At 31.3% G+C, this 25,728-nt stretch overlaps 1 protein-coding gene across 3 annotated transcripts in view; it reads right to left on the bottom strand.

The window, feature by feature from the left end:
* Positions 1–25,728, bottom strand: part of LOC100164648 — a 90,522-nt gene that overhangs the window by 6,347 nt on the left and 58,447 nt on the right. For all 3 annotated transcript variants that reach the window (XM_001945374.5, XM_016804528.2, XM_016804530.2), the window contains exons 5-6: positions 16,187–16,555; positions 1,295–1,562 (exon numbers count right to left, since the gene is read on the bottom strand). In XM_001945374.5, coding sequence (XP_001945409.2) covers positions 1,295–1,562; positions 16,187–16,555 — 637 coding nt within the window. The remainder of the gene's footprint in view (positions 1–1,294; positions 1,563–16,186; positions 16,556–25,728) is intronic.

Below are 25,728 nucleotides of genomic sequence, written 5' to 3'. Positions count from 1 at the left end.
CCGTACGTCCAGATTGGTTTCAGTAGTGTTTTGTAGATGAGGAGTTTGACATGAAGGGAGGTGTGTTTATTAGAGACTAGAGGTTTGAGGATACGAAAGCGGTTGTTCAGTGAAAGTCTTTTTACTCTAATATGATGGGCCCAAGTTAGTATTTTATCTAATGTAAGACCAAGGTATTTAACTGAAGGAGAGGATGGGATTGGAGCACCGTACAGAGTTACCTCAGGGGTAAGAGCTGGTCTAAGCATAATACTGGTTAAAACTTAAAAGCACAACTCGAAAAATTACGATAATATTATAGTAGCTAAAATTCAGTCGAATTCCATGATGTTATTTTATTATATATTCTAAAGGGCATTATTAAACAACACAACGCTCTCTTTCAACGAATTATTTTATTTAAACAACATATTTTGAATGTTAATATTAATATATGAACATTCAAAATATGTATTGGTAATAGTATAGATATAACTGGACGTCCTAACTTTTTTTTATCAGTTGACGCGATGTTATCCATTATTGTCATTTTAGAAATCAACTATATGACGCTACAAGAAGCCATTGAATCTTTGCAGTTATTTCATCTATATATAAGTAGGGGTGAATTCTATAACAATGCGATATGTATTATATGAATATTGTCATACGTCCGTCCGCAGAAACTTGACCGCTATAAAGGTTATTACTTATTATAGTTAATACATATTGGCGAAATTCCATTGAATTTCAACAGGTGCAAAACTTTCATTGGTAGTAATAGTCATATTCAAATCCACTCTCCTCACTCACGCCTCTTTTTATATTTGATACATACAAACTACAAACACCAATGTCTGTATAAAATATGTTATTTTATAAACAGGTCATCTATTTTCTCTATGATAATGACACAGTTATAATTGATAACAGTGATAAACAAAATTATTAAATAAAGTTATTTTATTATTCGTTTTATTAAACGTAGAACGATGACAAACAATGAAATTGTATTATAATTTAATACGATCAAAGCTGAGATTCAGCATATGCAAAAGCACTATTGCACAATATTATATAGCTGGGTATGCGCAAATAGTGCATCCCTATAAACACACCACTGAAGGTATACCGTTAGGAATGTTAATATAGTCCATATAGAGTCTATACTCTATAGACAATACCTAAGTATGCGTATTGTTTATTAATTTAAGTACCTACATAGTTTTCCGTTGATCGTACATCGCAGTTCTACTCATTAAAATATATTATATTATATATATTATGTTCTATAATTTGCTCAATCGCTGTTTACCGATGATCGTGCCGTATTTCTTGAGACATTTTAGTACGTCCTTGTCGGCTACGGTGTCTGGTACACCTGTCAGCGACAGGATTACGGCGCCCGCACCCGTGTCCATCAACAGCACCGGCAAGTCACGGACCCTGAACGCCATGTGAAGCGCCCGTTCTAAGCACTCGGCGTTGGCGAACGTCATGTAACATCTTTCGTCCGTCAAGCACACCGTTCGCAACTTGTCCCTGAGCTCGACGTCCTGTATGGCATCGATCACTTCATCCACCTGCAGTGTATATTGTATTATATAATATTATTTGGGTACATAAAATAAGAGGATATAATATATAACATCTGGAGAGACGTCATTTCCACCCCCACCCCCTCCGTCTCCGTGTAGGTATAATATTATACCTAAAAATATAACTAACTTTAAATTTCGCCAACCCTGGGTCAAAGTTTTCTTTCGTCCACAAATAAAAAATTTTTTTCTTTGGTTCGGGCTTTGTTATCTTTCAAGTACCTATAAGCAAGTATACCTAATATACAAATATATTATTTACGTCATCTCAAATATTGTAAACGTAGTACGTAGGACGTAGGTAATAGTATATAGGTATATAAATCGTATATCTATTTAAGTTACCAATTAAGTATTTCAAAATTGTTCTAATGGCCACTTGAAATCACAAGAATAATCAATAATGCCATTACTAAAAATTAAACAAAAGTTGTCATAAATATATAATATTGTTATTCACTCGTACATAATTTGGAGTGAGAGTTTTATTATATAAAAATAAAGTGCATATTGATTTTAATTTTGTTTCTTGTTGACCTATAGGTGCTATATGCAAGACATGATTTACGATCGTCTACTTCTGTATATTATATACATTAAACTTTATAAGTTATAACTTATAACCAAGGTTCTGGTTGGTTTTAAAGACAGCAATATCAGACATTTTGATGCGTGGTCTAATGCGACTTGGTTTAAACCAATCTTATAAGTATGAAAAATAGTGGAAGATTTTCATTGAAAAAACAGCGTTTGTAAAATATAGTTAAAATGGTTAATTGTCAAAGCATTGTTAGCATAGGCATTAGTGCTTATAATATAAGTGTACTTGAGAATTGGAAAAAAACAGAATTTAATTATATTGGTATTATACAATAATTATTAACAGCTGCGTTAAACACTGCTAATTTAAATTGCCTATATAATTAAAAATTAATAATCATTAAAAAAAATTTAACAAATAGTTTCGATCGGTCTTAAATTGTCAACAATTAAAAAAAAACAATTAAATTAATATTAGTTTACTACGGCATGCGTGGAATGCAGTCGCATGCAGTCCTTTTGAATAAATATGAGCATAGACGCGTGCAATTATAATTTATATAGATGGCCGATCGGTGCAGGTAGGTATTTGTTTACATTTCCGCATTCGCGTTTACCGTACTATAAATATTGACTGTAAGTTTGATCGTATGTTTGCTTTCTATGTTTTTTTTAAATATTTTATGTCGTGCAGGTAAAACCGTGGAATAAAACGAGTGCCGTTTTAAATAAATATATAACTAATAGGTACTACGTGGGCTGTAGAGGTACATATAATATTATTATAATAATGTTTGCGTAACACTCGAGCACTTACGTAAAACAATAATCGCCAACATTTTTTTATCGGATTCGTTAGCGGGATATTTCAGTTTTTAATTCCCCCTTCTCCACGCAGTATTATTAGAGCAGTATATGACTTCGTCGAGTGCCGCGTTCTGTGTGCGTGCGTGGGGTGGTTTTTTCGATTTGAATAAACGTAGGTACTATAACCTCACCACCTTCGCCACACGATAGTATTTATGTATACATGTATAATATAAAATTTATAGTGTTATATTTAATATAATACTAACTGACCCCGTGCACATCGCTCCGCTCAGAATCTAAAATTGAGACTTTATACATTTTAACTACCTACAAAATAAATTGTAAATTTTTGCGATTTTGACTAAATTTTATCTTTAAACAACACAAAAAAACATACTACTTGAACATAGTTTTTTAAAAGGGGATGTATTCTTTTGCATCGAATAAATGGTGGGACAGAAAATAAAAATTAAAGTGGTTTTACCTACTTCCCCCACCTAACCCATTCTTCAACCACTGTATTATATGGCAGCGTGGGTTCAGTTTCGTCTGTCGTTTCAACAACGTGTCCAATATCCAATTATTTATTTATCGTATATATTTTATTCATGACATACACTTTTGTAGTTTACTACTCTGAAGCTATAAAATGAAATAGTATTTTTTTTTATACAAAAACCACACGAATCTGTTTTGATGTTCCATTAGAACAAAACAATAATATGATATCTGAAACGAATAACAATTGATATATTTATTTGAAATTATTCAACCATTTAAATAATTGGAAAGTAATTTCAAGTTTTTCCAAGCTACGTTTAAATAATAAAAACAATACTAAGTAAAACTATTACCTGTTATAATATACCTAGTTATTATTTATTATACCTACATAGCTACATTTATGTATATCTATATATAATATATTATATTATGTTCCATAACATTAAATATATTGGTTATTAATAATTATTCAGATTGTATTTTTTTGACAACAAATTATATTATAGACTTCAATATTAAATATATTTAATTAATCAATCACCTAAGTACCTAACGCAGGTGTTTACAATATTCAATTTTAATCATTTGGTGGAAAATTATTTTTCTTTGTTATAAACCATAACATTTATCGTGGTCCGAGGATAAAATTAAAGTTTAATTATAAAGTGGTTTACAAAAAATAATAATATAATTTTGAATTAAAATGTTTATTGTATTTAGAGAAAACTACTTATTGAGGATAAGTATAGAGGATCTGTATTTACTATTTATAGTTTATTATAATTTATAAGTATCATGAAAACTGTAAATTATTTTTATTTTCAATTTAAATAGATAAAATACGTATATAATAAGTAATAACTCATATAATGTAGACATATTGTATAGAAGATAGTACTTTATAATTTTTTTGTTCAACAGTACATTATAATATATACAATAAATATACCTAGTAGGCTTATTTTATAGAAAACAAGATAGAAGAAACAAGTAATATTAATTTTATAAGTACCTATTCATAATTTTTATATATTTACATTTTATTATATACTCATTTATTTCTCTTGTTTTTGCATTGTTTGTAAAGTAAATGATTTTAATTATATATTATATTTCCGTGTAGGTACCTACCTATCATTATTGATTTTAATATTATGTCGACTTGTTGTTAAAGACAAACGTTGTTTTCACATTTGGTACGTCCAGTGATTATATGCATTTATTATAGTAGATGTTCTATACACTATAGGAAATGAACAAGCGTAATGTAGGTAATATATAAACAAATAAAAATAAAAAAATAGCAATGTATTAGGTAGGTGGTTTAAAACATAGAATCATATTTTTATATTAAAAATTGTAAAATTCATTACATAGGTCAGCGTTTCACGACCTGTGTTTGATATGTCCCTACATAACAACACAAGCTGAATGAACGCCACTGAGCAAGATTGACTAGAAATATAAATGACTAACCATATTTTAAAACAGAACAAACTAGAGACAAATATAATTTAATAATTATTAAAGAGTTTAGAGAAATGCAAAACCACGGAGATCAATAGGTATTACACATATCATTCTTTCCATAATATCGCAATGTATTTGGTTTTTTTCGACGTAGGTACCCTGTTGATAACACTTTTTGTTCTTTGGTTATAAAAAGCTTGATAATTTAATACAAAGTTACTCGTGAGATTTCACACTGGTTAAAAAAAAACCGTAAGTATACCTGAACAAAATACGTAGAATTTCCACAAGCCGCGTTAATTAATTTTACACAAGCGTGTTGACATATTTATTAATAATATTATCAAATAAAAACCAAATGTTATAAAACATAACACACAATTTTATTCAAGTAAATTTACAGATACAATATACATTTTACATAATTGATAATATATAATTTACATTTTACATATTATACATTATTACGGCAGCATAGCTACAATTTATAATTACTTACGGGGTGATACATCGAGATCGAGTATATCTCTACGGCGAAAAAGCAAAGTGAATATTTTATAATATTTTATACAGCGCGTATACGACTAATAAGGTCAACGCGTGAAAACTGACGACCTCAACGTGGAAAAACCAAACACGCGGCGAAGAGCCGGCGGCGCGGTGGTACAGTGAATTAAACATGTGCGGAAAGGACGACACAAGCGCTTTAACAGTGGGGGGAAGGGGAGGGGGCGTTTGGTGCCCAAATACTATCGTAATAAAACCATATTATAAGCCCTATTCGTATGCGCGATCGATCGCACCACAACAGAACATACGCCTAACGAACCGCTTCGTCCGGTTCCACAGTGAATGGCGCGGACGTCTAGGCGTGACCGTGGTTGCCGCCAGGTCCATCCCCGCGTCACTACAGCCACTGCTGGTTACCGTATCCGTTACCATAAGCCGCACTCCGGCTTCTACCAGTGGCAACGGCGACGAGACAGATAACGGCGTCTCGATCCAGCAGTGACAGGTGGCATCATGAACTAAGATAAAGTTCATGGGTGGCATCAATTCCAAAACAGACAATTCGGCACATGATAACGAATCCGTCGAAACTGGAAACTCCGCGGACGTGACGAACGACAACCCAATTTCGGGAGCATCACCCGAGGAATTTTCACGCACGGCCATATTAGGTAAAGAAATAGGTAGATCTCTTGTTCACTGGCAAACTGTGGACATCGCTGCTTTCCGACGGTTTCAGCATATTTGACCGGTGATCGTCGACAGCCTGTACCATCAAGTCGGGCATGGATTTCCAACCGACCTCTGTAGGTGATTCAGCCGCGGAATTTGCACGCAAGGCCATATTATAGGTAATGACATACATCTATTGCGCAGCGGCAATCTATGGAAATCACAACTCTCGAGCGGTTTTGGTCTATTCCACCGAAGAATATCGTCAAAAACCATTTGCATCATTTCAGTCTTGGATAGCAACTTGATATCTGACGACTTCTTGTCTTGAGCGGCAATATTAGACATATTGATATTTGATGTGGAATAAATATATTATACATTTATACGAAAATTCGACTTTAACTTTTATACTGTAGGTATTAGCATTTATTCGTGATTTTCGTAACAAATGAATACCGATAAGTGATAACTGTGACACAGACACGAATTATAGATTTTCCAAACACTTAATATGCACTAAGCACTAAGTAAGTCTGAATGTATCAGACATGTAACAATGTAACAATTATTTATTAAATTCTTATTTTTTTGTTATACCGCTCAAGTATAAACCTAAAAGTTATTTTATTATTTGGGGGGGGGGGGGGGGGGTTATAGAGTTGGATTGATATTTGTTCATAATGGATTTCCACATATGCGACCTGCGTGTTTCGCGAAAGAAATTATTACATCGAATTGGGAAAAATTAAGTAGAGGAGCTCAATCCAACGATTTAAAAACTGCGTTCCACGGGCGCAATTACTCAACACGGACCCGTGGGGGGCTTTGCCGCCCACACCCCCCAGCGCTTACCTTACATACATTTTAAATACCACTTTTCAGCAACACATTTTGAATTCCAAATAGGTATAATATATTTTTATAGCAATATCTACATCTTACATTATTACAGTAGAAAAGAAAATGTATAATAATCAACCTGTTTATTCAATATACTAAATAGATAACGATATTAATAATTATTGTTTTTAATTCAAAAAAGACATATTTTAATAGGTATAAAAAATTTAAAAATTCAAAAACACCGATAAATGATACCATAACTGAAACTCATAACATTTCATTCGAAACACAATTTAAGATATTACTATCACACACCAGTATCTGTGCCTTAGATAATATAATTGGCATCAATTATATTGATATTATTAAAAGATGATTTACATCTTAATAAAAATTATTCCGGACATTAATTTATACCATCCCCTCGTCCAAGTAAAAAAAAATAAAAATAGTAGGGGAGTTCCATCCCACTGCGCACCCCTCCTCCCCAATTCGAACACTTATCCTATGTGATACGATTTTCGAGTAGGTATAGGTATTATCGCGGGCAAGCTTCCTTGGGACGAGCTTGTGGTCAATTCTGTAAACATGTTTTCCTCCAAAGGGTGGTGGTGGTTTGTACAGGAATAAAAGACTCTGATCGAAGCTCGGATTAATATCTCTAGGTGAGGTGAGTTGGACCAGGTAACCGAACTTGGTTGTAGGCCATCAAAGAATACAGTCCTGCGATCCTTTTTGCGTTTGAAAATTATAGTATTGGCCAAGCATAGCTTTAAAATCAGTCACTCTAGTTAAGAAAAAACAATATCATAATTTGTATCGCCATTGGTTAATTTTATACATATATTATTATCAATGATATTATTCTCACATAATTTAAACCAAATTCCTAAAATGTATACGCATTTATGTGTCTGCTGGCTTAATTAATGTTGACTAAAATTAGAGCTGGTGGTAATTCTTGCGTGTATAAGTATAAGTATAAGCACAAATACTTACGTGGGTTAAGGGTAGCTCGAAAAATTCCCATTTTTGTCACAAAAATTTACACTAATGGCACACTAATATTTGGCAAAAGAAAAATTTTAAAAATGTAATTTTTTCCATGAGGGCCGGGGCTGGGGAAATTCCCAAAAAGGAAAAACGATTTTTCCGAGTACAACGGATGTCGCACAAATTTTGGTTATAATCACACAAATTCACACTAATGGCGCACTAATGTTTGGCAAAAAAAAAATTTTAAAAATTTAATTTGGGGTGGCTTGTGAAATGTACGTATTATATCTACTTTTATTATTTATTATTTTTATATAATCGTGATGACATAATATAATTAGCACTATCCTAGGTTGGCAACTTGGAATCATCAATCATTAACAAATTTGCTGAGGTACGATAATTCCGGTAATTACTGTATAATCAGTAATACTGTAGATACCGGTAAGAAACTAATACCGGATACCGGTATCAACATTTGAAATACCACCAGCCTTAGTAGATACCTAATAATTATAAGCTTAGTTAGCATACTATACACAAGATCATTAGGTACATTTACTGAAATATTGAATAGTAAATTATAGTATGTTAATTAACTATGGCTACAAATAGAGACGATTGATCGACTGCTACATTTTTAATTTACATATAACTAATATTTATATACGAATAACATAACAAAATTAACCAAGTTTTTATTAAATAAAAATAACAATATGTTGTTGACGTATAATGTTTACTTTTCTCTGTTTAGTACAACAAATATTTAATATATTAATTACTTTTATAGCTTTACTCGAGTCATGTCTGAAGTAAATATTAATTAATTTTAATTATTATAATAATATTATGATATTGTATTGACGTATTGCTATATTTAGTATTATGACGTTAATAATCCCTATAATGTATGGACCTATACTGAAATTTTGTTAACAATATACGCCTGATGATATTATTATTTCAATTATTTTGTCATAACTTTAACGTTATCTTTTCTAACTCCAACACGTATTTATTTATATATTATATATATATTGAACATTGATACTATATAGTATTTCTTTAACTAGAACTTATAGTTTTTGAACGGGGACTGAGGACAGTCGATGATAAGTTTTAGTGTTTTAAAATGATACTGTGTTTTTTTTCTTTCGGTAAACACTTTTTGAGAGAGTATCAAAACTTTGAAAAGTTTCTTGCAGCACCATTACAAATTGGGAATTGAACACAGATTGTGCTTTATACAATATGTGCGTTTTTATGATGATAACTTTTCGAATTTGCGCCTGAGAAAATCGATGCCGATATGATGGAAGCAAGAAACTGTGTCTAAAAAAATATTGACCATAATATTTGGGTTGGTAAATTGAGGTTTGCTATGAATTATCATTGTTTTCAAATTTAAATACAATCGCATAGGTACTTTGGATGGGTTACAAATTACAAATTATAGTGGTGCAAAATGACTCTTACTCTCATAATAATATTATCTTACCTTTTTTTGTTTTATTTTTGACACCGGTTTGTCGAATGTGATATCTGAAATGGAATTATTGATTTTTTGAAAAATATAATAAAGTATTGCGGAAAGACAATAAACTATATATTCACTGATGTGGCTTGTGAAATTTCGTTTATATCAAAATACGCAAACACGAATGCCAACAAATGATTTTGGATCAGTATGACATAGTATTGTTTACATTTTAAGGCTTACAATTTATCGAAATTGTTTTGTACTAAATATATGACGCAATAGGCTAATTTTTTCATATTATTCGTTTTCCCACACAGAATTTGGGAAATGATAATATTTTGTGAATATTTTAAAGTGCTTGAATAATGAATATTTTGACTAATAATATTTTATAAATATTTTCTTCTCATTATAACAAAATATTGTACTTTATATGATTGCATAAAAATGTTAACTTAATATTTCTATAAAGTTTCCGTAAAAATGTTTTGTAAATGTTTTTTATAAAATATTTTCAATAATTTTATAAATTCGTCAAGAAAGGGAATTAAATTGTTATTCCCTTTTATTATACTTTCATTGGGAATGAAATTCCATAAAAATAAGGAAGAATTATTGCCTATTGGGGTACATAGTAATCTCCTTTCAATTTAAAATAAAAAAATATATGTTACACAAATATAAATTATTACTTTATACATTATTATTTAAAGACATTTACCTACCTGTAGTGTTTAAATTCGCTTCAGTCTTATAAGACGTTATAACTGCTCGATTATTATATAATATAACAATGTATATAATATGTTCATACTTGATGATGTAGATTTATTTAATACGGAAATGAATATTTCATAACATTAAGGTATATACACTTTTTTATATTATTTTCCAAGATGTTTGCAAATGTATAGCTAAATATTACGTCATTTTGACAACAAATATTATGATTTATAATATAAAGTAGATATAGTGTATAGTGTATACTAATACGTTAAAGTTGTACGCATAGCTCATACAAACGATAATAATGTAATATACAATGTATAGGTATTTTCTTATATTATCACTCTTGTGATTATAATTTGCGTTAGTGGCGGCTATCCTCAAATAAATATGTATTGCTGAGGAAAATTCTGAGGACCCACCCACCTACAAACAGTTATTGGAAAATACAAATTACCAACAATCAATAAAATGGGTCACATATTTTTGTTAATTTATGAGCTATTTCAAAGTATTATTTATTTAATAATTTTTTTTTTTTAACCAATATTTATATTTATAAAGTAGTTCCTTAGATTTTTAAAAGGAAGGAGCTTATTGGTTAACTGCACTATACTATTTATTTATTTAACCATCTATACGTTGATAGAAAAAAAATGTCGGAAATGTTACTTTTTTTTAAACTTTTTTTTTTTTTTTTTTTTCAGTTTAGAACCGACGACGTCGCGGGAACTGCTTCCGCAATGCTTTTTTTTAAACTTAGATGTTGGGGACATAACCTGTTGATGGCTTTTTTTAATACAAATTTTACTTTTTGTGAATTTTGTGAATTTTGTGATGGAAGGATTTCCGAGCGAACTTCAAAACTAAGCTAGTTAGTTAACGGCACCGTTGAGTACCTAACAATTTTGCCCAAAAAAATGTTAATAAATGTTTTTTTTTACTAGGAAAGGGATTGAAAACAGTTTTTAAAACGACTTCTATGTTACTTAGATTTTTAAAAGGAAGAAGCTTATTTTGACATTTAATACTTCGCTATACTATTAATTTAAATGGCGATCTATACGTTGATATGAAAAAAAAATTGAAAAATGTTACTTTACTTAGGCTTTGGTGACATACTTATTGATGGCTTTTTTAATATAAATTTTACTTTTTTTGAATTTTGTGGTGCAAGGATTTCCGAGCGAACTTCAAAACTAAACTAGATACAGACCGTCAAGTAACAATTTTGCCAAATAAATTAGGAAAATATTTGTTCTAACTAGGAAAGGGATTAAAAACAGTTTTTAAATCAACGTTTATGTTATTTTCGTCTGTGTTTCTTAACTAAAAAATAATTTGCACATTTAAGTGATTTTGACGAATTCTGTAAAATTTTTAACTTTAGCCAATCATAAAAATTTAGTGTGGATAGGCTCAACTTTTTTTTAATAACACTTGACACAAATTTTAAGGAATATGTCATCACAATTTCAAGTTTATTGATCAAGCAAAAACTTATTTTTTGATAATTATCGAAATAAAACCAAAATAATTGATAATGTTCTATGGCTATAAAGCTTTAAAAGTGTCAAAATGTTTTCAAAATGTTATAAAGTATAGAAAATACTAATATTAACATCTGGGGAAATTTAAAGGTTCGTCGGTAATTTTTTCTTTCAAAAAGATTGAAATTAATGGATACAAATTTTTTTATAGATATAACTCGAATATATTTTTAAGCATACCTACAGGCTACAGTTCTACATGGGTTTTCTTACTTGTGAGATAGTATAATTTATTTGATATATTGTGTCCTATTATAACTATCTGTTATAGTATAATAATTTATAACTACTATAATAAATCATAAATTATAAAAATTTGCATTTATTTCAAGACATATAGTTCAGATCAAAGTATCGAACTTGATATAAAATAGTACTTATAATAAGTTGGTTATTTGTTATCACCCTTCCGCCAGGCGAACGTCGTTCTCGAACATTTTTATCTACCATAACAAAACTTTCAAATATAAACAAATTAATTTTTTTATAATTAAACTTGAGCAAACACAAACAAATATTAGACTATATCCTAATGATCTTTTAATCACAATTTCTTTAAAATTATCACACACTCAAGCTTTTAATTTGTTTTAACAATATGTTTTTGTTGTACAATACGAATGCCTTTAAGTAGGTATTGCGGTGAATAACTCAAAATAATTCTTTACTACCAACAAAAAATTATACTAAAATCATTTAAAAATTATTGATGAAAGAAAAATGTTCTTTATTTAGGAACGAGGAAAGTATGAACTAATTCCTTTTTAAAAATAACTTTCCAAGCACTGAAATAAAACCAATATTGATTGATTCTGTATTTCTGTTGATAGTTTTTCGATGATGTCGGCAGGTGGAATTTATTAATATTTGTAATTTGAGCTCATAGCTTCTCATAGGTAATTATATTAATATTTACTACTAATAATTTACTGTTTTTATAAATTAGTCGGTATAGACATAAGATATATAGCTAGATATTATATGGCATATACATGTACCGATCTATCTGCATGCAGTGTGGATACTCTTTGAATTTTGTATCTACTATTGGGATGTTCATTTTATACGATGTAGCGTCAGGGTGATGGCAAACAATAGTACCTAACCTACCCCTGACGTTTGTCGACGATCTAAATATTATAAATGTTACGAAAACGTAAACTGCTTAGGTTATAACATCTACATAAACATATGCTACTAAGTATGTAAAAGTTTAAAAGTTGATTTTATATTTAAATTAGCATTATAATAATATAATAATATTTTTAGAGGAACGAGGGCTGCACATATGTGCAGACGTATCGTATTATGCTCTATACGGTATTGTTTTATTTCGTTATCTCTTACTAATCCAACTATCTAATCTCAACTAATCTCAACTAATCAGCTGGTTACCACTTACAATATAAATATTATATACCGTGACAGCATATACTTGGCTTAACAAACACTGCAAACTAAGCGTGTATGAGTCCGGGAACCGAACCATATACGTAAATGGTGGGAGGGGGGCAAACACACGGCGATGCGTACGTAATTTTCAGTAAGCAATTATTTTATTCGTCGTGTATTAGACACTTGTATCATAATAATATATTATTATAATAAGTTCTCGTCCGCGAGTCGACTCACGATATTTTACACACATATAACACATAACAATATAATCATGATAAGAATGTGAGGGACCGGTGAATCGAAAAACCATCATCACTTGAATTATTTATATTTTATTTATTTAACCCCAGTGTATAATATTTGTAAACATATATATATATATATATATATATTATATTAAGAGTGCCGAGTGGACTATAACGAGATTTCATCGTTTAAGCGCATACGGTCGAAGCTTGATCCGAAGAAAATCTACAGTTCATCGAGAGTGCAAAATGTATCTAGACTACCCTTCCCAAGTGCTAAGGCAATAAGGCATAAATTATTTGTTATATTACCTACTCAGAAATAACAAAATTATATGTATAACCACAAAACAAAATACGGGTGTATAGAGCGTCCTCTTAACCGACTGACTTGTGACAGCCTGTCTGCGGTGATAACTTCTCCGGGACAATGACTTATAAAGCTATGACTATTGACTCGTAACGTTTTCCATCACCTATTCTTCCATGGAACACCGGGAGATCCTAACCATACCTACGTTTTCACGTGTGCACTTTTTAATCGTTTGATGGTCAGCACTGATGGACGAGGGTAATATTTTGCCAGACTCGTACTTTTGATCGTCGCTCAGAATTTATACGCATCGTTATAATAGTATGATACGTAAAAATCTAAACAAGTCAAAAATATACCTTGGAAAAACGCCATAGCTGTGCCAATATCAGTTTTCTTGATTCCACCAAAACGTTTCGGCGAGTGGCGACGCAATATATATCTTATTTATATATATATATATATAATATTATATTATACGCGGGTTATTTTAACGAAACGCAGTAAGTGTATAGCCATAAAATCGTTTTTGTTTTTTTAGTTTTCCCTAGACGGTTTTTTCCGGGCTGTTTGTACAGCGTATTTTGTACGGAAAGCGCGTCGCGATCTATAAAACGGACTGTAACAGTAAATGCGTATATTGAGTCGTAAACGCCTGTGGGCCGGAAACATGCGTTTCTGTAACGAGTATAGATTGCCATAGATAAAACCAGCGTAAGTTGAATGAAAACACGCCGACCGATACAAACCAAAAACCGAATGAATTTGGACCGCAAACGCCTAAACACGCGTACGTCACAATAAACCGTATGTAATATAGTCAATAATTAAATTGTTTAAACTCAACTGTAAATATTTATACATACGTTGTACGCGTAAGTGGCGATGAACTTCCGCGTGTTTACGGTGTGGCACGTGGATTGGAGAGTGGCGATAGGGACTCTGCGAGGACATGATATTTTTATTTGACAACCGCTATTATACCACCGATTAAAAAATAGTATTTATTATAATAATCAATGATATTATACCTAAACAGCGATGAAGTCTCTATAGCTTGTTACGGTCTTATCTCAGAGTAATATAATACTAGGTACCTATAGGTATATTATTATAGTTAGTAATTACACTACTCTGATTATGTTTAATGATTGACGCGTGTTATTTTTTTATTTCGTCACACAGAAACAATACCTGCGTTTTCTGTGTTATTACTAATTTTACTTTAAATTACATTTATTTAAACCAACGAATTGATATCACAAAAGTATTTATTGAATTGATGATATATCATCTATGTTTATGTTGTTTGATATTTCCTCAGTAAGAATCGTGATGCAATATGTATATTATTTTTTATTATAATTCAAAGTACTTTTTATTTCATGCATGTTATATGTTGTCAGACTGATTTTAAAATTGTAGCTCTGTTCTTTAGGACCTATAGCGCAGCTAAGATTTGTTTCTCAATTTGAGACAGTTTCGCGTAATCTGTTGAGGTTTGCCAGCCTATGTCGTTAGGGTGACCATATTTATATGTATAAGAAAAACGGGATAAACAATTTTGGCTTAAATCTATAAAAAAAATACCTTCAAAAATTAATTAGTTATTTTTAAATGTTTGAGTAATGTTTGCATATTAGTGTAACTTTTATTAAAAAGCAATCTCGATTCTTCTACGTTATTATTTCAAATTGATTTTAAGGCGTCTTCTCGCATCACACATCGTTTTATATTTCTATTCCATTCCACATCCCAATGTTTCATTTCTATATTATAATGATAAAACTCAATTACTCCGTCGTTGCATGTTTTACATACTAATTGGAAACCATCCTTTTGTTTTTCTTAAAATATTAAACTTTTTTCAATCCAATTAATAAAATTATTTACCTCAAATTAAATTCTATTACTATATTGTTGTTATAAATTTCTAAAAGCTGTCTGGAATTTTTGTTTTTAAATAAATAAATAAAATTGCTAAAATAAAAGTGTGAAGTTCAGCCGAAACTGCGTGCGCACCCTTTGCAAAATAGGATCGCTCTCCCTGTCGATCCACCCGTTTCAATTGCTCCATTGTTCAGTTTATAGAGGGTGAACCATTCAACGTTGTATAAGACGCTTATTATATTACAATTTACAAGAACTATTATTATTACTATTATATTATATTGAATACCAAATTTTGACCAAGAAGTTTATGACTTTATGAGGTTCACCTAGGTATTTAAAGTTTGGATGACCCCCTCAATGTTGGTCCACTACAGACTATTTATAACAACTAAAACACTATTCCTCCGAAATTTGTATAGATCGAAATATTCCGAACAATATTTTGCTTCGGAATATGAAATTAAAAATGTGTGTTGTAGTTGAAAAAAGAAAGGACTTTAAGAAATGATATCTATAAAAAGTATAATTATTTTTCAAACAAATTGTTTTGTAATGAATTTAAATATATTGTAAGCGGAATATTTTCAAAAACTTTTCTGTTTTATGAGTGTTTTACATTTAATGAATCTCAAATATATTCTATAGGTACTTACCGTCAGATCGTGCAGTTGGTGATTACTTCCGGTGTCAAAACACGCTGTATGCGGCTGCAGCACCGCCGCGTCCAGATGCGACGAGGGTTGTTCGCTGCGCTGCACAGGATCCTGCGGTTGTCGGGCGCGATCACCTTCGTCGTGGCGGTCGGGGTCGTCGCTGTCGCACCCGACCCCGCCGCCGGTTGTCGGTGAGTCGGCCGTCACTGCAGCGGGGTGTCCCTCCGGGCCGTTCGCGGTCACCGTCATCGTGCAAGTGGTGTTGGTGATGGCGTCCCGTTCCTGGTCGACCGCTGCCACACCGCTGACGGTGACATGACGGCCATCGTTGTTGATAATATTAGTGTCGTGCAGGTTTTCGACCGCACCCTGAAACAGGCAATCAACGAACGTATTATATTATTATTATTACGGCAACGCCATTATACGAGTGCAGTGTAAATGACACTCAAAGGTTGGTTGAGGGGAGGATTCCGAAATTATATTTAAACCGTGACAAAGTGCTTTTAATTAAACAGGATGATTCGCCAAACACGTGCATCCCTCTTTTTTCATTCAATAATACAGTTATTAAAAATCTGTTTTTTGGAATTTTCAAGTACCTACACCATATTTTCAAATTCTTGAGATTTTTTTGTAAACACATCGATGTGACTGTGTATATTATTAAATGGAAATTGTTTGTTTAGTTTTTAAAGTATACAATATTATAATATAACATGGTTAAAATTTAAAGAACAACAAGATATCCGTGCGGGTAAGCGAGTTTTTAGTTCTCTGTTCAAACCTTTTTCGAAGTGATGCCGTGATAGTCTAACATTTGGTGGATATACCTACCTATACTTGAAAAGACAAAATGTATTCGCATTATATCTTGGATATTTAATTATTGTACGAAATGAATGTCGAATATAAATGTAAGGAAATTACGGTACATAATATAAAGTATCTTTTCCGGATACTGAGTTGTCAAACGCGTCGTAGGGCTTGCCGAAGCGTAGTTTTCACGGCTCCGGACTATATGCAACTTGTTACGCATGGTTATATGTTTGGCAGCATCGTCGTCGAAAAGCGTCAGGAGAAATATTTCAAAGGTAAAACCATTATATTTTATTAAATTATTTTTACAGAGTGATATTATATAGTTCACCATACGTTACCCTTAGTTAAATGCAAATGATATATCGTGTCGCAACAATAGTTGTACAACGAAAAGAACAATACAAAACTATTACGGCTTCATGGAATAACTATATTTCTAATTTTACAGGTGAAATTGCATTTTACTTGAAAAACTGAAGAATGAACCGAGTATAGATATTATGAGATTGGAGAGTTGAGCGTCGAAAACATATATTTTTGAATAATTTGGATAAGCGATACACAGAAATGATTAATACACTCGTCGGATGTCAACTGTATAAAAAACATAACCGTGTTCACGATAACACAATATATTACATTTTACAAACTATTCTGATTTCTGGCATGGGTAAGTACCACTTGTCACTATTCTATAGACTATATTGATGTTCTCTATTATAATTCGAATTGTTATTCATGATGTAGGGATGACATTTGAATTCACAAATAAAAAAGCGTACCTGCGGCGTATAATTTATATATCGCATTTATATTATATTATACATATTTGCATACGCAGGCTTGGATTCCATCAACAATTGGATAGGTACAACATTCGAGTACATCACTGACGACTTCAAGTGAATGACTTTGGAGATTTTCGAAGACACGTTATGCACTCATGTACGTCGGAAAAAAATGCGCCGCTTTTGTACGCGTACGGTGACATAATATAAATAATAATTTACTTTCGTACGACACAATGTGGCTGCACGTAAATTCAATCATTCCGACCTGCAGAATCTTTATTTGTTTAGTTTGTTCTTTATATTTGTTTTTGGGTGTGTATACATAAGGGTAAGTGCGTATAGTTAATTGAACGAAATTTAAGCACGCACCGTAATAGCTGTGCGCACTACCGACTTTATAATAGAATTTTAAAGTCTGCGGAGAATAGAATCATTGGTCTTTTGTTTGTTCAGAAAACGCGTTTCGGGTAAAAAAAAGTTAAACAAAATTACACGACACCAAATGCACACCTTTATATACAATTTCTATACACATAGAACATACTATTGTTAGCTGAACACTGCGAATTATATTTTCAACGGATAATTTTTTCCAGGTTAGTATTATAAAACCACGAAAAACAAAATCTGAAAAAAAAAAAAGCGGATAAGTGGATATCGCTCTGCTGTACAGTAGGTTACAAGTGGGCCAATGTATAATGGATTGTATTAAACTTGAATTCAGTGATAATATATAATATCATTGTATAAGAAAAACGATTCTGAGTGGAGACGGTTCGTCAGTCTGGATATTTTATATTGTTATTGTTTATTATATCCTGTAAGTTAAATTAATGTTATAATATTAAACATTTTTATTCGTTTCTATGATGATACACAAAGCATAATTAGAAATTAAAATCCCATTTTTAGTGGTTTTTCGTAATTTGTCCGTGGTTTTTCTCGTGGCATGAAATAACTAATGAAAAAATCGAAAAATGACCCCACTAAAGTACCATCTTGATACAATTTGCTAAAAGATAAGGTACTATATGTTGAAATCGAAGTACTTCTTCTGGTAGAAATTTCTTATACAGGATAAAAAAAAAATAAACACCATCATAAAACCACTAGCTTCCTCGCTCCGTTCGGAATCTAAAATGAAAACAATAACCCTGTAGTTTGCATTCTAATAAAATGTTGAAACATTTTTAAAACCATTTTATAAGATCGGAATCGTTTTTAAACGGGTTGTTCGTAGATTTAAAATTCAAAATTTAAGTATTACATGCGTATACAGTTAAGTACAGCCTAAATTAGCACTGATGTATTTAATTTTTTTTGATAATTGAATGTTAAATTAGTTTTGTAAAAATAATGTCGACGCCGGGCTATTCTTATCTAATATGCGTGTTCGGTGATTATCTTGACTTTTGATGTACCGACATTTTTGATTGGCTGTGAACAGCTGTATATGGAATTTATGAGTATTTAAGTCGGTAATCGCTGCAGATGGCAAGAAATCCATTAAACTGTCATTTCCAGGAAAAACGAAACAATAAATATTTTATGTTGTCACAAACTCGCGCTGTTCATGTTCTCGTTCAGACGTAAATTACAATTTATTATGTATATTGTAAGAAGCTTGCATGCGTTTTGTACTGGGAATTTCTAGTAATTCTCGAAATAACCATAAAATTGTTTCTCGTTGATTTCAATATACACCGAAAACGCTCGAAAATATTTTGAAATTAACAATTTAAATTATTTTAGTTATACTTATCCGTAATGTTTACCGGGATATAGGTATATTTATGAATATGGTAACAATAATTTAAATAATTAAAGAATATTACATATTATTATAATGTACCTTTAATATAATTATATATTTATGGGATATCTACATTCAACGCTCTACCTAGTACCTACACTCTTTATTTTAGCAAACACTAACGTTTTAACATTCATTTTACATAATTTTAAGTAGTTACCAAACATAATTTTTTATTATTTTGTTTTGTTATAATTTTTTTTTTTAATTTTTACTCTTATGAATGACAACATACATTTATAATTTTACATTTCTAAGCAGAATATTATTAAACATATTTCGGAGTATTTTGAGTAAACCTGTACCACTCCACTCCACTCATCAAATTTTAATTAGGTACTAAAAATCATAACGATAAAAAATGGTAAAAAAATCATTTAAAAAACGTTAATAATTTTTTGAAAAATTAGTGTCTATTATGTTAAATGGATCATTATCGGTATACGTGTCATTATTCAAATATACAGGTTGTTGCATATTATTGACTCGGATTGTTATCATCAGAAACAAAATGGCTGCGTAAAGGGATATCACAAATAACAATTTTTCTTATTATCAAAAATACACCGACAAAAGCTAACAACTTCAAAATTCCCGCGCAAATATACTTGATTATTATTGGCTCCCTTTACGCTGGCATTTTTGTGTTTATCATAAAATATATATCACAAATATATATAACACAATATATAGCTATCTATATACCTAAGTGAAGATGTGTAAAAAAAAAAAAACTTTTAATGTGTGCTCTAACAGTCTAGCACTCTAGCCAGTAGCTTAGTACGCTGATGGGATATGGGTGTTGAAAAGATTCAGATTTCTACAAAACATGTTGTCATATATGATTCTATTTGATATTTTATATTAATAATATGAAGATTAATGACTATACAGTATACACTATAGGAGAATGTATGGACTGTGGAGCCCCACATGTTATATTTGAATATAAAATTAAAAAACCCTCTAAAAAAAATCATCTTGGTTACTCACCTGGACCTGGCCCATTTTTGCTCATGTGATATATTTACAAGAGTCGCAGCCGGAAACAACCCTATTATATTATTCAATAATTGTAATAATATATAATATTATCGTTACGACAAAATATAATATGTAATTAATCATTTCGATCCGTTGCGAGTAACACGAAATATTTTCCGCTCGTTCGACACGCAAGTTGCAGGATAAATGTCTCGTATTGTATTGTGTTTTATATATCATAATAATATAATTAGGGTATACGCAGAAGGGTTCAAAACAAATATACCTATATACAAACACCGACCGAACCTAATTCTTTGTTGTATTAGGTGCTGCACTACTGCGCGTTATTATACAGGTGAGCGTTACAACTTAAAACATTTACAAATGAAATTCGTGTGCATAATTATATAATGTTACGTACAAGTATAATGTAGGTATATAATATGATATTAGGTATACGACGTTAAATAAACTGTTTGTGAGTACGATTGTACATTTGTACACGATAAATCTTGATTTTTAATTAAACTCTGTTCGCTAATCAAATATGTAGTATGTACTGTAGAAGACGTGAACGATATATTATACCTACATAACATAAAGAATGATTAATCGTATTTTTCGCGGCTAGACAACACGACATGACAACGGTCTTATATTAAACTTTGCTAGATGCGGCGAATTCCTCGCAATCAATCCAAAACGTTCCGCGACGATGCGCGAGTACCTTGCAAAGGGGAAAAACCTAATTTTTTTTTTCACTGACACCGATAATTATTGCCGTCCACTGCAGCTTCGACTGAGATTCGCCAGCTCTGTAATTTTGATCGTGACTTTTCCTAAATGACAAACTTTCATATATATATATATATACGTTTACAGGACGCCGGTCATTATATATATACAAAACGATCGTCTTGGAAAAGGAAAAAATACCTGTAAGTCATATAACCGATTTGTAGCATTTACAGTAGGTCGTTACTCATTGATTAGAAATTGGAGATGAGGGGAAAAAACGGCTGATTCTCTGATAAAATCCTAAGCACACAATATAAGTATTAAACGATTTAAACGTAAACCTTTAATGATGGCGCATGTTACTAATTATTATGGGTGTATATAGGTAATTCTTACACGATTAGAGTTTATTTAAATATCGAAAATACGGGTGGATACTATATTAATATAATGATTCGTTTATGAACCTATACCTATACGGCTACACGGGAGGAAATTAGTGTGAACAATTTTGGGTTTTTGGGTGGTACCTAACTCGTTTATAATTATGAACTCCCTGGACATCGAAGGCAACTATAGTTAACATTATTTACGATTAGGATGGGAAGCATTTTTAATCCTTATATATTTTGAGGGAAGCAATTTGTATGCACCGGGAAATATTTATTATAGTTTGTTCGATCCGTCAAAAAACCTATAAATCATACCAAACATTTATATAACACAGAGGTTCTTAAACTTTTTCATTCTGCGGCTCCATTTTGTGTTCATAATATTTTTACAGCTCCCAAATTATTATGAAAAATTGAAACAATACGAATAAAATAAAGCCAAAATGAGTGATAATAACTGTGACTTAAGTACCTATACTAGAAATAAAACTTTAAATGGGTTGTCGAGTAATATGTTTCATTATAGTTACGATAATCGCTTTAATGCTTATAAATAATATTTATATTAATTATACATGACCTAATACCTATGTTAATAAATTTTGTTTCCGGTGCTTTGACGCGGCTCCCTTCGCCAACTCTAGCGATGCCCCTGGGAGTCGCGACGTATATAGTTTGAATGCCTCTGATATAACATATTTTAACGCCTGTTGTAACTTTTAGAGACAAATTTTTGTTTGTAGAACTAAGGACAGAATGGAACAAAATGGTCAAAATATTAAGGTCCGGAGAAATTACTACCCGTGTTAACGATTGTTTGATCTTCTATTATAATATAATATAATATTATGTATTAATTAATATTGTAATTTGTATCAAACGGTTAACTTGTAAAACGCGTTTAAATAGGAGTATGCATATTGCATAATACCAGCTATTATGCTTGTAATGTCTTTCTTACATTTTGACATAAAATATAGTTAATAAATATTACAAAATGACAAATCTCGTCAGTGGTCGGTATTCTATATTGCAATATCAAAAAATTCAAGATTCAAATGTTTTTATCGATTTGTGAATAAAAATGTCACGTGTTCTGACATAAATATAAAACGATGGACTTGCTTGTTTGTTTTGCGCTTTGGCACGATTTCCAAAGAAGGGTAAAAATGTTATACATGATTCTGTATAATAAAGCAGCTGCTAGTCGTTCCCAATGTCTCTCCGCGTGAATTCATTACGGAGGTTTTGTGCAGAGAGCTACTCGGGATTTTCAATAGGCCACCTGATTGGTTCGTCGAATACGAGCGACGTAGCAAAAAATATTACATCGGTCGAAATGTCACATAAATAATACAATATGTAACGCATACACGTAAACATAAAATATAATAATAATAATATCCATCTTAAACATAACAATAATATGATACAAGAATAAAAGATTATACGCAGAGACGCAATGGATTGGATTTTATACGTTTTGAAAGTGTAAGACGTTCGTATATATTGTACACCTATAGGTAGGTATATTCAATACTGCACTGTTAAACGTATTATAATAATACTATAACTAGGAATGTAAAAATCACATAATATTAGGTACTGTAGTTATTAAATAAAATTTATTTAATGTAAGTATATTTCTAAAAATATAAAAATAATAAAAATAACTATAGGGCTGTGAACTTGTAAGACTCCTGTTGCAGTGTTTGTCTTGAGTTGGCGTTTTTAACACAGAGTTTGAATAATACGTAACAATGAATTTCATTTTAATGTTTTAATTTCACATTTGTTTGCAAAATTTACATTTTTTTTTTTATAGTTTTTTGTTATTGAACTTTACGGTAGTATTTTAAACACTTCCATTAATTATTTTTATTAGGTTTTTTATTACGTCTACTTTCTATATTTTTTAAACGTTGTATTTTGATGCATATTCTTTAAGTGTTAAATGTATATTTTAAATAATTTGTTGGAATTTTAAGTGCATTTTAAACTAATTTTTTTAATTTTAAATGTATTTTAAGGTAACTACTAACTATATAGTGTAGGGTATGTAGCTAAATTCACTACCCAATTATTATAACGATCCCTTGTACACGACGCTAAACATTCAGTGTTTAAATCCAAATAATACCTATCTCGTCCCAGAGATAACTATATTATTATACTAACATAACGACATTACTATCATTATTATTGTAATGTTATAAATTATAATATTATGGTTATCGTAGTAGATATATTAAGTCGTTCCGTTTGGCACGGAGGCGATGATTGTTGAGTCAAAATGTACATATAATAATATTATAGATCGCCGTTTATATGAATACTTGAATGTCTATGGCTATTCTAACATGAGTTTTCCCACGTAAATGATCGAGAAGTAATATAATATTTCAGTCGTCAATCAAAGTCGACTGTCTAAACCTTGATCAAGAGTTTCGATGACAAATATGCGGCGTGATGTAAAATTCACACAAACCTAACCACCTCGCCTCGATAGAATTTCGGGTGAAAACTGGGGGTTTATCGATTCCGTTGTTTTAATATCAATTCCATAGGATATCGATTCCACCTGGACATTTATTTTATATCTTATAAATTCCGTCAGCCATCGATACTATATACATATTGTTATGGCAGAAAAAATGTCGATTTAAAAAAAAAAAAATAGTGATATTAATATATATCAAAAATAATAATAATAATGGTTTTAAATGTTTTGTTATATGCACATTGTTTTCATTTCATAGTTTTATTTTTGAGTTTGCTGATTTTATTCATGTTCAACTCTATACACCCTAAAACAAAATATATATTATGATTTAGTGAATATTGTAAGTTAAGTTTTGACTGAAACGATCCGCAACTGCAGCTAGTTGTTCGTTCCGATGATATATCTAAGACGACGCCAATTATTTTCGAATTAAATTTAGATGTTTCATCGAAATGTAACGATTACGTCATACATAATCAAAGAATTCTTTCAGCCTCTCGTCATCAGTATTTAGTATAGTAAATTGTACAATAAACAATAATATATGAGCCAGCGGAATCGACAAGTATAAAAGTTTGGCGCAATTGATTTAATAAAACATCTTACATCAAGTAAATACAGCCTAGTCTCGATAACTCGAATTTCAAGGGGAATAAAAATGAATTCGACATACGTATTTTTCCAGTTATATTCCTGTTACATTCCAGTTATTTCCTTATTCCTCAAACGCAAAAAAAATTCAAGGGGCAGGAAAACAATTCGAGGTATCGAGTTGTGTAGATTCGACTGTACAAGGTAACTATATAATATTTCGTCCTTTAGCGTTATCGCGATGTACGCCAGAAAAGTGCTTCGGCAATAATATTAAATTACAGTACGGGCATGGTACCTATCAGGCACGTATACAATGGGGGGGGGGGGTCAATCCCCCACGGAAAATTAATAGTTTTGTAATTTATCTATGACCCCCCCTCAAATGTTTTGTTTGTATACATGCCTGGTATCTGTATAATAATATTATAATAGGAGAACGCGAGAAATATTATTTTAAAAAACTAGATCCGCCGCGCTGGCGCCTGTGCGCGCAGCGATCGTCGGCGGCCAAAAAACAAATCCAAACCGAATAATATTATTAATAATAATACACAGCACACGCGTTGACACGCCAAACAAATGTACAAACGACGACAGCAGAGGAATTTCGGCAGTATCGTGTACGATATAATAATATATGACGGTCGATCGTGACGAGCGGCGTTGAGAGATTTACACACACTGACAATCTTACCGTACGGATCGTTTGCAGCAGCGACGCGGCCGTGTCGTGTAAATGCGCGGTAATCTCGTGTTAGACGTGATGACGGTTTAATAATATTATAATAATATGAAATACAATCCGCGAAAAACGATTTATTTACATCGTTTTCTTCTCGTCCTTTGGCGCACTACAACGGCTCTTCTCAATATCCCGACGGTCGGCGAACATATAATATTAT

Source organism: Acyrthosiphon pisum, chromosome A1, assembly GCF_005508785.2.
Source record: "Acyrthosiphon pisum isolate AL4f chromosome A1, pea_aphid_22Mar2018_4r6ur, whole genome shotgun sequence".
Taxonomy (NCBI): domain Eukaryota; kingdom Metazoa; phylum Arthropoda; class Insecta; order Hemiptera; family Aphididae; genus Acyrthosiphon; species Acyrthosiphon pisum.
The sequence above is the reverse complement of the archived record's forward strand: the minus strand, read 5'-3'. Positions and strand labels throughout refer to the sequence as shown.